General features: G+C 37.2%; 1 protein-coding gene across 2 annotated transcripts in view; it reads right to left on the minus strand.

The window, feature by feature from the left end:
* Positions 1 to 13,633: 13,633 nt before the first annotated feature.
* Positions 13,634 to 17,394, minus strand: part of SLC5A7 (solute carrier family 5 member 7) — an 80,736-nt gene continuing 76,975 nt past the window's right edge. For both annotated transcript variants that reach the window (XM_077482625.1, XM_077482624.1), the window contains exon 9: positions 13,634 to 17,001. In XM_077482625.1, coding sequence (XP_077338751.1) covers positions 16,372 to 17,001 — 630 coding nt within the window. In that variant the 3' untranslated portion in view covers positions 13,634 to 16,371. The remainder of the gene's footprint in view (positions 17,002 to 17,394) is intronic.

Here is a 17,394-nt window from a genome sequence, read left to right on the forward strand (position 1 = left end):
CATTTCCAATATTCTTGGAATTGTTTATGCCCACGGATGTGGTGCCTTTTTCGGTTTCTCACTACCCAAAACTTTCTCTTCTGATTTTAAGAAAAAGAAAGTGTATGCTGTGGCCATAAAACTTCATTAGCATATCCTCTGATAGACCTACACGTGATTAATTTATGTAAACCTCTGATAGCTCCTTACTCTTACTTAGGATTCAGTTTAAACAAGTTGTTATTTAAATGTCATGTATGTGTATTCTATTAGATAAAATGAACTGAATAAATGCTGAGAATTTTTGAATAATCATTAAAGCTAGTGGGGTTAGCATGAGTGGCATCTATGCATATTTTTCATTTTATTCAAATGCCATATACTGTCTTCCTTATCCGTAAGGGACTGATGCAAATAGTCTTTCAAAAAGTATGAGCGTGTGGAAGGCAAATAAAGAAATATATATCAGAAATAAACAGATAAAGTAATAAAGTACATAAGATGTACCCTTGACATTGCCCACTTAGCCATCACTATAGTAGTGCCCAGTGGTAGAAAACACACATCATTGCCCCTTGGAAATCTTAAAAAACTCTTTGCCACATGTCCCACTATGCTGTCAAATTGGGAATAGAATTATACTGTATATGGGCACACTGACTCCTAAGTCTCTGGATCTGTTTACAGTGTAGTATGCAGGAGCATGTAAAATTTTGTTCAGTGAACAAATCTCTATTTATTACTCAGAAAATATCACCCAAAGACAGAGTTAAATAGTACTATAACTAAAGAACCTTGTTACTTTCACAAAGGAAATCCCTGGGCTTAAAACAAATCAAATCTGAGTGATCTAGATTTTTCTCACCAGCACCGAACTTCCAGATCATTCAAGAGACAATATCAGTGTTTCAATGAAAAGGCAAATATAAAAGCTGTTATAATAAAGAAATAGAAAATGCAAAAAATGTGTGAATATTCACTTAAAGCGGAATTTCTCAGAGCATGAAGAACAGTGGACTGTGATTTTTGCCTACTTTGTAATGTAGGTGGTGTTTTCTGCACACTTCAATCAACCCGAATGCAGTCAATGCAGTTAGGGTAGCATGTGTACTGCACAATTTTGTATGCCAGTGTGATGGTTTCCTTTTTTATGACACTTTCACACACACAAGGGAAAGGGCACATTGGATTGGAAGCCATGGCAACACAAGTGGTGCATATGTAAGAGGAATTTTGGATCATTCTTTATGTGTCCCACAGGAGAACTCTCATGGCAGCTTGACGCTATTTAAACAAATGGGAGCTAAAGACTTAAGCTCTGCAGACTTGTAGTTCTGAATTTTCAGCTATGTTGATATGGATAATACTATTATGATAAATTATGATAATAAAATGATTTTGAACTTAAAATGTATTTTCTTTTTGGTGCTAGTACGTATTTGAGATATACTTTTTTCTGCTATCAGTACCTCTCAGCTAAAAAGAGTTTACTAAGCTTGCCATATGACAATGCTTTCTACTGGGCTCATGTGTTTGAAAACACAAGTGCATGCCTATGCAATGTTGCACAAACGTTCTAGCCTGATTAATAGAACTAGAATGAGGATGCACATGGTGGGAAAATACATGGCATGGCTGGCAAATGTCTGCAAAATCTACAGCTGCATTGTTGTACAGAAGTTACAGGCAGGCTTACAACTATCAAACCATGAGGATACACATTGCTGGAGAATACCCATGACTGGCACATGTCTGACAAATCTAAAGCTGCATTGTTGCACAGAGGTTACAGGCAGGCTTACAACTAGTAAGGCATGATCATACACATTGTTGGAGAATACCCACAGCTGTCTCAGATGTCTGCAATAAAAGCAGCTGCACAAGCAACACCAACTAAAGATAGCTGGTGTACAGAGAGATCATTGACCTTTTTCTTGTTTCTGGGAAGACCTATAGGTGACCCACTCATGTTGCATATTTTCCGGAATTTCCAATAAAGTCTAACGGGATAAAAATACTCTAATCTGGCCAGAAAGAAGCTCATATATTTTTTTCAGTGCCAGGCGTTTTGCTACAGGTGAGAAAACGCTCAGATGTGAACAGAGGCCATTGAAATAAATGGGATTTTGCTTGTTCAGTGCCTTGAAGCTTAATGAATGTATCTCTCTTCTCCTATCAGCGTGTTTCTTCCCCCTCTAATGGTCTTTGTGCAGTACAAGGGATTTATAGCACTGTACAAGAGGTTAATATCAAGTAAAAATCAGGACTTTGCACTGCTTGCATTTAAAAAATACATTTAAGAATGTATTAATGAATACAGGGGTGCAATGATGTGTGTTTTTTATATGTGCCTGGAGTTCGGGTTTGAAAGTTGAAAACACTTTGATGCTGTTGTAAAAGAAAATCTTCTCTCAAAGACTCATAGCAACAATCCCTTAATGTGGCAAGATCCGACTATTGTGCATTGACTTCCACACCAAGGTAATGCTGCAGTCATCAGATGAGTGATGAATTTGCCATTTCCAGTAACAAAATTGCATACATAAACAGCCTTTGTAAGACCTTAGCTTGAACACATAAATAATTAAACAATTTCTGAGTCACGATTGAATGTAAAAAAAAGTTTATTTTCTATATTATTATACTAACACATAATATTTTGTTTAATCATAAAATAAATATGTATATCAGTTTGTGACATACATAAATATAAACTTTATATTACATAGTTATATTTTTAACCCATTGGCACTATTTAATACAGTAATAAAAGAGTTTATATATGTATTTTATCCTATCTCTTATTTCTTATATTTCATTTCTTGAACAAACAAAAAAAAATATATATTTTGTAACAACAAAATGAAATGTCTGTCCACTGACAGATATACAGTAAATTCACCTCTGCATGTACAGAAGATTTAAATCACCAAGAGGACAACATGAAAAGGTCTTCTTCTGCTTTATGGCATACAGTACAAGAAAACAACACACTTTAATCACACATGGAAACAAGTATAGTAACCAGATAGAGATCTTACAGCACGTCAGAAAGAGACAAAAGTACACTGAAATTTTGAATATTATATTGTTATCTGTAAAGCTTGTTAATATTGCTTCCATTTTTACGTGTTATTGATTTTTGTAATTGTTTTTTTATCTGGCAGAATAAATGGTCAGTCCACCCAAATTTATATTTTTGAAGATGTAGAATTAAACACCTAATGAACTTTCAGGGAATGTAGTAGTAAGTATGAATGTATTTTCTTACCTGACTGTGGAATGGTGCCCGAAGTGGTTGTTTGTGGGGGCAACACTTATGTCATGAAATCTTTTCCATTTTTTTTTCTTTTTAGCCCCTCTTTTCCTGCAGCTGCTGGATTTCTTTGTTTAATCCCATGCTTGAGCTCGGGGGAGGAGGGAGTAGGGTATTCAATACTGGCTCCAACTTCTGGGATTCTGTATGTCCCCTTGCTGCCAAACAACTCTATGTCCTGTAGGGAGGTGTCCAATGGATATTTTAATTGAGGAGTGTGTGCCAAAGCATAATATGGGCCAAGTAGATGTTGCTCATTGTGTGGCCTAGTGTAGCTGCAGAGGAAACTAGAGGGAACAGCTAAGAACAGGAAGAAGCCCATGGACATCATTCATACTGTTGCTTTTGATGACTTGTTTCCTTGCACTTAAACTACAAACCTGTTATTTGCTAGTGAAAAAAGAGACGCAATACAATGCATATGCATGTTTTGATCACAACTACAATCCAGTGCAGCTCACTTTGCATTGCCATTTTGCCCCATCTTGGTGTTTTATCATTCCCTGTTAATCAATTTTATTTGAATGTATGAAGTAGTGTCAACTCATCACTCTAAATAGAGCCCTGGTGATAAAGTCTCTGTCCTTGAGTTTTCAGACCTGTATACACCTTTCGTGAACATTATGAGGGAAACCCTCTTGTCCTCTTTGTGTTTTAGTTCATTTTTTTTTTAAATCCAATGGAATGTCATAGTGGGCGGCACAGTGGTGTAGTGGTTAGCACTCTCACCTAGCAGTAAGAAGGGTCGCTGGTTCAAATCCCAACCACGACACTACCTGCCTGGAGTTTGCATGTTCTCCCTGTGCCTGCGTGGGTTTCCTCCGGGTGCTCCGGTTTCCTCCCACTATCCAAAGACATGCAGGTAGGTTAATGGGCTTCGGTCCAAAAATTGGCCCTAGTATATGAATGGGGACCTTGGATTGTGGGCTCCTTGAGGGTAGGGACTGATGTGAGAGTGCAATATACAGGGATAGGGACAATTGTAGACACTCACTCCGGTTGAACTGGATGGACTGGTGTCTTTATTCAACCTTACTAACTATGAAATCAACTATGAAATCAACAAGTAATGTAAAGTGAGAACACCCAAAACACTAAGCTGAATGCTTACATGGTTTAGGAACGCTTGCAGAGCTTATTGCACTAAAGTTCCCAACAGATATAAGAAGGCATTGGGTAATTCAGCCCACTATATTACAGCTACAACTGAAATATCACTTTTGAGTGGACATCTGATAATGTGGAAATGTGTATGAACAGTTATATATCTCTCTAGTTATGTTTTTCTCTATTCATCTGTTTTATATGTGATTAGCAGGGTTCATATTATTTTAAATAAATAATCTGAAGCACAAAAGGAGAATTCATACTGTTCACTTGAAAAATACGTTTTGTACACTAATTTGTGTATAGCAAATATTATTTACATACAAATGTAATTTCTATTTTGAGGAACATAAGTCCTAGTTCTCTAATAGAAACCAGTCTGATTTATTTATTTTTTTAAACATAGTAAAAGTGTTGATATACTTGGCTGAGAACCTGGTGCTGGTCGTTTTTATCAGAGGCTTTTGGCACAAAAAAAAACAAAAACAAAACTAGCCTTAACCCTCTCCCTTAACCTTCAGCTGACCCGATGACCCGGCACGTCTACAAAATAGGGTTAAGGAGTCCTTTTTTCAACATTATGCTGACTATTTCACACAATTGCAGCTGTTTCTTTAAATTTTTAATTTGAGATCAAATTTATTTCAAACTAATCCTGTTGTGTTAAAATGCAACTTTATCCAACATTAACCACTTGCCTACCACCTAACACATATTTACTGCGGCGGGTCAACTCTATTGTGCGTAATCATGTACCTGTACGTCATCTTGTGCAATAGCCACTGGACACAGGGGATGCCAATCAACGAGTCCGACAGAATCAATGTCCGCTGGCCACCCACGATCATTTCTGGCAGAGGCAGAACGGCGACCTGCCTATGTAAACAAGGCAGATCCCGGTTATGACAGGGGAGGAGATGGAGATCTTGTGTTCCTGTTAGGCAGGAACACTGATATCTCCCTCTTCACCCAGTCAGACCATCCCCCACACAGTAAGCAAGCCCAGCTAGGTACACATTTAATCCTTTGAGCGCCCCTGATGTTAACCCCTTCTTTGCCAGTGTCATTAGTACTGTAACAGTGCATATTTTTTAGCACTGATCACTGTATTAGTGTAACTGGTCCACAAAAAAGTGTCAAAAGTGTCAGTTAGATGTCTGATTTATCTGCTGCAATGTTGCAGTCCCACTAAAAATTACTGAACGCTGCTAGTACTAGTAAAATATAAAAATACCCCATCGTTTGTAGATGCAATAAATTTTGCACAAATCAATCAATATATGCTTATTAGGATTTTTTTTTTTTTTTTTACCAAAAATAAGTAGCAGAATACATATTGGCCTAAATTGTTGAAGAAATTTGATTTTTTAATTTTTTTTTATTGGATATGTTTTATAGCAGATAGTAAAAAATATTGTTTTTCAAATTTGTCACACTTTTTTTGTTTATAGTGCAAAAAAAAGTGGGAAAAAAAGGACATGAATTTTATTTGGGTAGAGGGTCACACGACTGAGCAATTGTCAGTAATGCCCCGTACACATGATCGGAAATTCTGCCAGCAAAAGTCCGATATTAACTTTTGGTCGGAAATTCTGACCGTGTGTATGCTCCATTAGACTTTTGCTGGCGGAATTCTCGCCAGCAAAAGATTGAGAGCAGGTTTTCAATTTTTCGGTCGGAAAAAGTTCAGATTGGAATTTCCGTTTGTCTGTACCAATTCCGACGCGCAAAATTCCAACACATGCTTGGAAACAATTCGATGCATGCTCTGAATCATTGAACTTAATTTTCTTTGCTCATTGTAGTGTTGTACGTCACCGCATCTTGGTGGTCAAAAGTTCAGAGAACTTTTGTGTGACCGTGTGTATGCAAGCCAAGCTTGAGTGGAATTCCATCAGAAAAACCATCCAAGTTTTTTCAGATGAAAAATCCACTTGTGTGTATGGGGCATTAAAGTAACGCAGTGCTGTATCGCAAAAAAATGGCCTGGTCATTAAGGGGGTAAAACCTTCTGGGGATGAAGTGGTTAAAAGATAGCAGGGTACTAATACGTGCCCCCTTTCTTGATCAAATTCTGCACCAGCTCTCTCAAGACGCAAAGTACTTGGATAATGGTATACACCTAACATTTCACAGTATAATACGGTTCCACAGTTTAATTGCAGCAACCTGCAATTAAAAGGCTATCCTGATGCATTGTTAGGTGTTGGGTGGGGTCTCTGAGTACTGATTTGCAGAAAAATCAGTTGTTTCATACCTTATGTGTCTTGAGTTTGGTGACACCTGAGGCATACTGGAGCAGAGTTCTGACAGGAGGTAGATATGTAAAGGTACCTTATGGTGTTTAGTAATGTCTGGTAATGTTAGTTTTTAAAACATCTTCTCATGACAAGTTTACACAAGTCAATGACAACAATTGGCCTAAAATAGATAACACTGGCTGATGGTGTTCAGGAGAAAAGTCTGTAAACTAGCTAGTAGTAGTTAGGACCTGAATTAACATGGCTGAGTTTTCCTTGTGAATTAAAATGCTGGGGTATATTCCCGATACTAAAGCTGGCCATACACCAATAGATTATCTGCAGATTTTCTATGGTTAGATGGAAAAAGTGCAACAGATTTCTCCATGTTTGCTAAACTGTGTGGATGTAGGAATCTCCCACTTTTTCCATCTAACCATAGAAAATCTGCAGATAATCTATAGGTGTATGGCCAGCTTTATTTGAATCAAGGCAACCACTTGTATGAGCTGTAAAACATCTTAAATTGATTAAAAAGCTTAAGGTTTTTTACCTTCATCCATTCTATGCACAAAGATAAAAAACCTACAGTATGCAGCTCCCCGGCAGCCCCCCTAATACTTACTTGAGCCTGATCTCAGTCCAGCTCTCTGCCTCCTCATTGGGCTAAAGACAGCCAATGGCTCCCACTGCTGTCAATCACAGCCAGTGAGGAGGGAGCAGGGGCAGGGCTGAGTCCCAGTTTGTGTGTCTTATGAACACACAGAGCAGGGCTGGGAGCGGGCTTGCCATGAGGCCACTCAGTGGGATGGATCCTAGAGCATCGGCTTGGGACCCAAGAAGAAGAGGATCGGGGCTGCTCTGTGCAAAACCCTTACACAGAGCAGGTAAGTATGACATTTTTTTTTTAATGATATAATGGAGTTTCAGTATTGATCTCTATTGTTTCCCTGAGAAAATTACTAAATACCCTGGCACCAGGTTGTATGGGATGAGTGGAGGCAGGTGAGGATTTGCTCCCTGGGCCACAACTAGTAAGATATGTTGGGCATGTGGCAATCATTGGAGATACTTCAGCATTCAGAGATCAATAAGAGCAGAACTTGCAGTCAGTGACACACGCTGAGTATTTTATAGTTATCTGCTTCTTTTTCAGTCACTCAATCATAGGGTCTGCTACAGGGAGTTCTTCTAGCACCAACTTCCTTTGTGGCTCTGAGATATTATGTTACCAGTTGTTAAGAATGGCAAAGGAAGCAAGCTGATGCTTATGTTCAGATCATGCCTGCATGTCCAATTGCTGATGTTTGCCTAAATGAATGCCCTAGCATGTTAATTACAGACCTGCCACAAAGTCCACATCTTACACTACTCTAGTGACCCCACGTGCCACTTAGCTAACACTCTTGACTGTTTCACTGTTTCAGCTCATTATTCAGTGCCTCATTTATTTATCATAAGGCTCCAAATAGGTCACCGAATGTTTTTGCCAATGCTAAAACAGTGCAAGTTGAACATTAATTAAATGGTGTTAATTCATTAAGGAAAGCCTACCTTCGCATTGTGGTAAATTACAAAGCTAAATTAGGAAAGGTTAAACAAAAACTTAGCCAATCGCTAATATGAAAATATATCCCCTGTCACAATGTCCCCAGTCATGATCTTTGACCAAATCCATTGTCATTATTTTCTGTAAGCATTAACAAATGCTGACAGTCTCCTATGTAATGCAATGTGCTACTGGGAGACAACATACTGTTAGTTAAAGCTTCTATTGATAGGACCCCATTAATAAACGATCAGTGCATGCTGATTTTATACTATTATTTGCTTTTCAGCTATTAGTTGCTTTTCAGTAATGTGTTGGTTTTGAATATTAAGTGTACAAAGTATTTTTTAGAATTATTTTTTTTTAACCAAGCAGATGAAATCTGTCATCACTCTACATACTGGACTGAGTACAAAGGAACTGGTCATTCTTTGACCCATCTGTGCTGCATATTCATATTGTGCAGGTGACAATAGGAGCAATAATAAAAAAATCTGTATACTGTAACCATTGAGACCTCTCATCAATTCTGGTGGCCTAATGACTCAACAAACATATGCTGTATGGAAACTTCAAGGACAATCCATACCTAAGATCAGGAGTCTTCAAACTTTGTAAACAAAGGACCAGTTTACTGTACTTCAACTTTTAGGAGGGCCAGAGTATGGCCAGTGGGAGTAAAAAATGCCCCGGAGTCCACTAAACTATGCTACACCATTGGTTTTAGTGAAAGGAATAGTGTCCCATTGTTGGTATCAGTGGAGGGAATAGTGTCCCAACATCAGTGTCCGTGGAAGGAATAGTGCCCCAAGGACAAGATAAAGGCAAGCAAATGGCCACATCTGCTCCCCCAGACTGCAGTTTGGATACCACTATGTAAAATCCTAAGTGTTGGAAAGGGTCTAAAAATTTTTTTTAGATAATTGTCTTGCTTGTGGACACATTTGGTACTCTATACAAAAATGCAATTTGTACCGAATCTGACATGTAAGCTATTAACAAGTTATACTGTACCTTATGTTCTAAGAACAAAGCCCAATGCATGATCTAGAATTAGGCTTGTGCAATTCGTTTCGTAACTAATCGAAATTCGGCCGAAGAAATATATAAGAAAATAATGAATAACAACGAATACGAAAGAAATATAACGAATGAATTTAAATGAATTCGACATGATTCGGTAATTCTTTAAAGATCTAATGAAACAAAAGGTCAGCTCAAAGTAAATTTTATAGTCCAATCAGCTAATTAATTTTGTGCCGGAGGTTGGATTACTGGCAAAGTGCATTCCTGAGAACTGAGTGAGAAGGGTGTTGTATTGTATTTAAGCCGAGGAGAAGAGACGTTGCCATTGTGTGTGTTAAAAGATTCAATAAACAAACGACTTTCCAAACTACGAATCATTATAACGAATGTCTATACATACATAAATAGCGAATTTCAACGAATACAAACGAATGAATTTGACACTCTACGAATAATTAACGAATTATCCGAAAACTTATTAACGTAACATAACGAATATAACAGAACGAAATTATGTATTTTTACGAATGACAACGAACCGAAACTAAACAAAATTTTCCGTTGTGTACAAGTCTATCTAGAATGATTATTTTATTTGGTTACACTGTTTGTATAATACAGTTTTTAACAAATACCTTTTTCTAAAACACCAAGAAGGTACTCTGCTAAAATTACTAAGCTCAATATGTGTTTTTTAGTGTGTAACCTTGGAGGAAGCAGACCATGTAGCTTGTATCTAGGCCCATATATCATAATCTGAGCACAATTCCTTTAAATACAAACTATGGGGTAGAATAACTAAAGGCAAATAGACTGTGCACTTTGTAAGTGCAGTTGCTCCAGATCTTGAGCCAAGTAAATTAAGTGAAGCTTTACTTTGTGAAGAATACCCAATCACATGCCCGGAAAATAAAAACTGCATTTTTGGATGCTAGAAATCAGCAGAGCTAGTGCTCAGTATATTTGCCTTTAGTAGATCAACCTCCCTTCCCATCCATTCAATGGTCTGCTTTTGGTGCTTCTGATATGTGGATTACTGAAAAAGATATTGTACCTTTTTCTGTTAAAATTCTTTATTGTACAGGTAGATTTAGGCCATCAAAAATCATTCAGAACATGTAAAAAGTTTACTTGTTCATATGTTGTGGTGGAGTCATGTAGCTGTATATTTCTTAGTCTGTTGTATGAAACACAACCAGGCTAATATGAGTATTATATAGGCAAACATAAATGTACAAACATCTCCAAAATCTCATAAAGCAAAATTCCCTTTTTTAGGAGTAAAGTAAAATGTGCACTGGTACTAATATAATACCTACTCTGCCTTTACCTATATGTTTGCAGCCTTTAGCACTATCCATACACCATTTCCCATCCGGTTCTCCCTTAAGGAGTGGAGATCTATGACATAAAATGTACAGGTAACCTGGCATATCAGGAGTCCAAAACTCTCAGATCTGTACCATAGGCACCTGTCCACTGTCATTGAGAACAGATCACAGGCAAAAGGAAAGTAAAATGGTGGCTGTGCAGCACTCACAGTGCTGAAGCTGCTGGTTAGCATTGAGGTTAGTCATGGGAAGGAATCTTTTGTGGAATAGCCAAAGTACATTTTACTTTTGAAAGTCCGCAAAATGTGGAATCTTGCTTGAAATAAAGTGCAAGCTTGACTAGTAATTAATTTTACTGAACATTGTCATTGTATAGAAGTACATTAAACTTTACTGTATCTCTAAAAGGGTTAGACCCCCTGTCAAGTTTATATTGCAGTCTGTGTCCCTGTTGGGGAGATTCAACCCTCTATTTGTCCTAGTGACCCTTGTCACCAAAACAGAAATTGTGGGGAAATTCAAAAATTCTGCATTGTGCTCAGAAGAATTGGTGATGGGAAATTTTCCAATGGAGACACCTATTCCAGGGACAACTGTCTAAGAGGGAAATCCCTCTCAATTTGGAGATTTCCTCTAACTTTTGGTTGTGTCTTGGGGGAAAGAAGGTTTAGGGAAATTTCTTTAATGATACACAGACAGCAAAAAACAAAACAAAAAAAAAAAAGGACAGGAGTTTCAACCCTTCTCTACTCTATCCAAAGCTAAAAAGATAGTTTGGGCTATACATACACTTTAACCACTTGCCGACCTGCCACCATACATATATTGCAGCGGGGAGGCACGTGCAGGCACAATAACATACATGCAGTGCTAATTTTAGTCTTAGGACTAAAATGGCATTTTAGTTTTAAATCCCATTTTAGTCTTCTGCAATTGTTTTAGTTTAAGTCGTATTTAGTTGACTAAATCTCCAGTACATTTTAGTCGACTAAAATGTCCTACGTCATCAGGGACACCAGTCAGTGTCCCTGATGACTGCTACATTAGTCATATGATGACACTGTACTGCACTGATGACAGTATGTAAAAAAAAAAGTGAAAAAAAAAGGTTTATTTAACTTCAGCAAACTCACCATGCCTCTTATTATATGCTTCAGACTGTCTTCAAACTTAAATTTAAACTTAGCCTCAGACTGTCTACTTTCCAAAAAACGGTCATTTGGTGGGAATCATACTGTTCTAGTATTTTTGGGCCTCAAGAAATGAGCTGTCAGTACATCAGAACTGATCAATTTTTAAAAATAAATATCATAGTTTGCTATAACGCTATAACTTTCACACAAACCAATTATTATACACTTATTGGGATTTTTTTTTTTTACCAAAGACATGTAGCAGAATAAATTTTGGTCCACATTTATGAGGAAATTTGATTTATATTGGATATGTTTTATAACAGAAAGTAGAAAATATAGTTTCTTTTTCAAAATTTTGGTCTTTTTTCATTAATATCACAAAAAATAAAAACCCCAGTGGTTATCAAATACCCCTAAAAGAAATCTCTATTTGTGTGAAAAAAAAAAAATGATAAAAATGCAATTTGCTTACAGTATTGCATGAATGCGCAATTGCAAGTTAAAGTAGAGCAGTGCTGAATAGCAAAAAATGCCCTAGTCATGAAGGGGGTAAAATTTCTGGAGCTGAAATGGTTAAATGAAACTTTGATTACATCATCAAGCCTTTTATTTTATTTTTTAGTACTGCACTAGCCTTATTAGTTTCTTCCTGTCTATGCACATTTTACTGAAACCTATCAATTTCCACTGAATTTTATTTATTATTCAAATAGTTAATTTGGACCAAGCTGGTCTAAACAAACTATTTTCTTTGCTAAATGTTGCATTGGCTCTAAGTGCTGTATGAACTGTAGGTAGCTTCAGTTACCTACAATACACAATGCTGGCCTCCGGCTGTGAGTCAGAGACTTCCCATCTCACACCCAGAACAAAACAGTCGGTCTGAGCAGCACTCAGCCATTCAGAGGCAGCTTATTCTGCTAATGAATACAAAGTTTCCTCTGATTGGTTGAGGCAGAGAGGTGGGCTGATGAAGTCCCGATCTCTGACTTGACTAATTAGAGAAAGCTTTGTATTGAATTTGGCTGTGACTCCTTGTGACTTCACAGCAGGCTCACCACTGTGCATGCGTGATCCCTGCTGCACTTTCTGAATGGTCCCGCAGCCTATTGAAAGCTGTGACACAACTAAGAAGTTGCGAGTAGTGAGGGGGGGGGGCAACAACTTTTGCTTGGATCTCCTAGGTCAGTGATGGCGAACGTTGGCACCCCAGATGTTTTGCAACTACATTTCCCATGATCCTCATGCACTCTGCAGTGTAGATGAGCATCATGGGAAATGTAGTTACAAAACATCTGGTGTGCCAAGGTTCGCCATCACTGACCTAGGTGATATACAATACAGGCAAAGGAGGAGAGAGGAGGAGTCAATCAGTGGAACTTCCTTATTCCACCAGTAAAGTTGCACTTTAAAGGGGTTGTAAACCCTCTTGATTTTGCACCTTAATGCATCCTATGCATTAAGGTGAAAAATTACCTGGCAGTTCCCGGCCCCCCATTTTACTTACCTGAGCCCCGTATTTCTGTTGGTGGAGACACGCTCTCCCTCTCTCCATGGGGTCCCAGCTCTTGTTTGGATAGTTTGATAGCAGCGCAGCCATTGGCTCCCGCTGCTTTCAAAGAAATCCAATGACGCAGGCTCCACCGGGGGGCAGGGTTGAGTCTGGCATTTTGTGTCTAAGGACGCAAATGCTGGACTCGGGAGCACACCCACAAGGTAATCCCCCAGGAGAGCGCTTCTCCTAGGGGGTTATATAATGTGAGGAGGAGCCGCAAGAGCCCCTGAGGGACCCCAGAAGATGAGGTTCAGAGCCTCTCTGCACAGTGGAGGTAAGTATGATATGCTTGTTATTTAAAAAAAAAAGTAAAAAAATGAACCCTTACAATCAATAAATAAAGATTTCAATAAACTATAATACACAACAAACTCTAATTTACAAAACAAACACACCAGGATATGAATGCTTTATTAAATTTTTCTTTCAAAAAACCCACAAATATTCTTTGCTGAGCCCAGTGCATTTTCAAAATAAAGCATCTTATCCTTGTCTTTAAGCTTTGTACATTGAGCCTAATGTCTGAACATAGGGTTGTAAGGCTGGAGGTATACATTATTACTCTTTTACAAAAAAAAATAAAAATTCTTTTGACCTACTGTGAAGATTGAACTATGTCTCAGCTGGTGGATTTGTAAAAAAATAATAATTTATAAATACCGCTGGTGGAGCTTTTAGACTATGCTGGTCAGAAGGTGGTACTGATAGCCATTAAGAAAAGCGATACTGGAAAATATAATGTCACATAAAATAATGACACAAGAAAGTGATAGATTCCTTAGTGCTAGGTTGCAAAACCTGGCCTTTCAAACCACAGAGCCTTCGTGATGTACCTACACATGGGAACTATTGCACAAAGAATGTCACACTGTGTATGAATATGTGGGACACATCTAGAAGAAGGTGCTTTGGCCAACAAAAGTTTGCTATATATCAATGTAGATTCTTGTTAGATTTCTCAATCTTGCAAGCAATCTTCAAACTACGGATACCAAAAGGTACTTGCTATTTTCAGGGATTTATGGTTTGTTACACTTCTAAGGGGTCCATTCCTTATCATAATAATTGTAAAGTAATTTGAATAATAATAAAAGTATAATAACTTTTGTAGGACATTAGAATAATACTGGATTATGGGAAAATAAAAACCTAATGTAATGTCAATAAAAATAAGTAAAACATATTTAAATGTGATCGTAATGAAACCATTAACTTTAAAAATGCTAAAATCTAAAGTAAATTACATCATGTAAATACATACAATTTAGAACACATATTATTTAAACAATGTACCATATTTGCATAGTTTACAGGCTTTAATGAATCAACCTTGTGATTGTCACTAATTATTACTGTGATTTGCAGGTCATTTTCATTGGTGGTTTATTTCAGCTAACATTTAAATGATACACAGTGAAATTCAGAAATGCAGCTGCATAGTTTGTGTATGTGTGAGAATGTGTGTGTGTGTGATTGAGGAACCCCTACTATACAACACAGTTCAAGTCCTAGAACTCAACCGCTGCAGTAGCACAGTTTAGTCTAAACAGAGCCGCAGAGTGGTAATTGGACAGTTAAGGAATGGCAGTATATTCAGTTGTCCTTGAATGACTGCCTTCAATGCTGTCTCCTCCTGTGAGCAAGCTCCCAGGTTTAGTATGACAGCACTGTGCAATGCTGTAGAGCATGTTTGGCTCCATGGGCTGCCTCTCAGAGGAATTTAAAGGAAGCTTTCACATATGTAAAAAGAAATATAGGTGCTCAGCAATGGTTGCATTTAAGAAAATGTATTATTATACATTTTTTAACTGAATAACTGTTGTAAGGTTCTGAATAGTTTTTTATTAGTACCTTATTCTATGAACGTCATTATAATGACAGTCTTTCTTGTGTTTTTTTTTGTTTTCATATAAATTTCAATTAAAAAACTTTACTAAAATTGTGAGATAGTAGACAAGGACCATTTATTGCCAACATCCCTATATATATATATATATATATCTACCATGTGTTCAAAAACTCCAATGGGACATTTATAGTATAGACACTATATACAAATATAATTTCTTTATGGTTACATCATAAATCCTGGCTGTTGGGATATATTTAGAAACATCAACAATTTTAATTTGGTCCGTCACTGGGTTTATTTTGGGCAATGCTGTGATGTAAGATTATATATCACCAGGATGTAGTATTTTATCAGCCGTGAGGTCATTTAGGTGTATTTATATTTTATGATGTAACAATAAAGAGATTATATTTTTATATATTTTCAACACAACGGGTTAATTTACTAAAACTGGAGAGTGTGAAATCTGGTGTAGCTGTGCATGGGAGCCAATCAGCTTATAACTTCAGCATCAGATTTTGCACTCTCCAGTTTTAGTAATGCAACACTAGTTACCAGAAAAGTTCTATTGGATTTTTTTGAATACTTGGTTAATTCAACAACTTTAAGTAACTCAGAGGTGGCAAGCAAACTTGGTTCAATCATAAGATTTTTTGGGCTTTAGGGTGACAGAGTACAATGTGATTAAACAGAGCTTGCAGCCGCATGGTTCTTCATCATTAACTTCCCACCATACATCAAGTAACCCTAATTTATGTGAATCATCACTTGCTGATGGGAAATTTAAACCATATATTTTGTGGACAAATGTTAATGCAAAATCAGTGCAAAATAATAAAGTTTTTACCTATTATAGCTTGGAAACTAAATTTAAAAAGCTATACCAACATGTTAAAAAATAAGTGTGCACTTAATATTCTTAGACAATGCATGTATTGATTTAGGTATATTTTAATATCCAATTTGTTTGTGTTTCTTTATCCCTTTGAACATATCACTTATTGCTAGAATCTTCAAAAAACAAGATCAAAGCCTGCAAATACTAAGACATCACAAACACTTGGGTAATGGAGGATTCACAAAATTTCCATGAATTTTGGAAGGACAGAGAACACATAATACAGGTGTCTTCATTATGAGAAGATGTTATGCTTGTGGTGAATTGTGCAATGACAGCTTTATAAAACCATAACTCCTTAATAAATACTGCTTACCCTTGTGTTTCAGTGTACAATGTTCATTGCTTACTATGCAAGTGCAACAGTGTTTCTATGGCTATATCACAGGTTCTTGTTTTCCATGTCGGGAGACTCCGGGCTTGAGTCCAAGTCACTGATGGCTTCCTTATTTACAAATGTTGCACCCAATGTCACGCTTTGTCTTGGCTTTACTGGAGCTAACTCAGACAAATTAATATTGTCACTCTTCACTAAAGTTGTCTTGTCCATGTTCTCTTCACTGTGCTTAGCCACCACAGCATTAAAGAAATCTAATTTTGGTGGCAATGTTCCCGTTTCAAACAGATACTTTGCAAAGTAAGAGATAGATATATTTACTAGAAATGAAACCAGCATGGAGAGAGTTTTGAAAGGGAATCTTTGCATAATGATGTTATTCTTGTCCAAGTAGCAGTCTCCATAACAGATAAGTGCCTGCAGGTGGAGATATGGCTCTCCACCACTTATTCTGAGGAAAAGCCCAAACACATATCCTGCAACAGACCCATAAGTGTTGGTTCCTTTGATAAACAGAACACAAAGAAGCTGTGGGAAGATGACAATGTAGACCAGGTCAGAACTCAGGTACCAAAGTCCATAAACTGACTTTGCCAGTAACGCCATAGCTGTGGCAGCAGCTCCAAATATAAACACAGTAATCCGCATCACCCAGACAATTTCATTCTCTGATGCCTTTCAAAATAAAAAAGAAATACCGTAATGTGTTATAGTTTTAAGAGATTACATTTTAAAAATACTTCATAATCTTGGACTAAATGGCAGTGAAATGTAAATCACAGAATTTTGTTTAATAAACAATCATAATGTACAAATATTCCAAAGCAGAGTTTTATGAATAGATGATAGATGACAGCATGTGGTAGAGAGTGAGACAGTGCAGAAAAGGAATGTACAGCTAAGTGTACTGAATGAGATGGCCATAAAATATAGCATGTACAACAAGGTGTATAGAAAAACGTGGTATGGAATAGGGAACATACAGTACGGCATATGAAATGAGGCGAGATGCATGGAGTGATGTATGGAGTGAGACACTGCCAACCAGGGAAAGTGCAGCATGGTATA

This window comes from Lithobates pipiens, unplaced genomic scaffold, assembly GCF_037356315.1.
Source record: "Lithobates pipiens isolate NorthernLeopardFrog02 unplaced genomic scaffold, aLitPip1_a1.2 Scaffold_16, whole genome shotgun sequence".
Classification (NCBI taxonomy): Eukaryota; Metazoa; Chordata; class Amphibia; order Anura; family Ranidae; genus Lithobates; species Lithobates pipiens.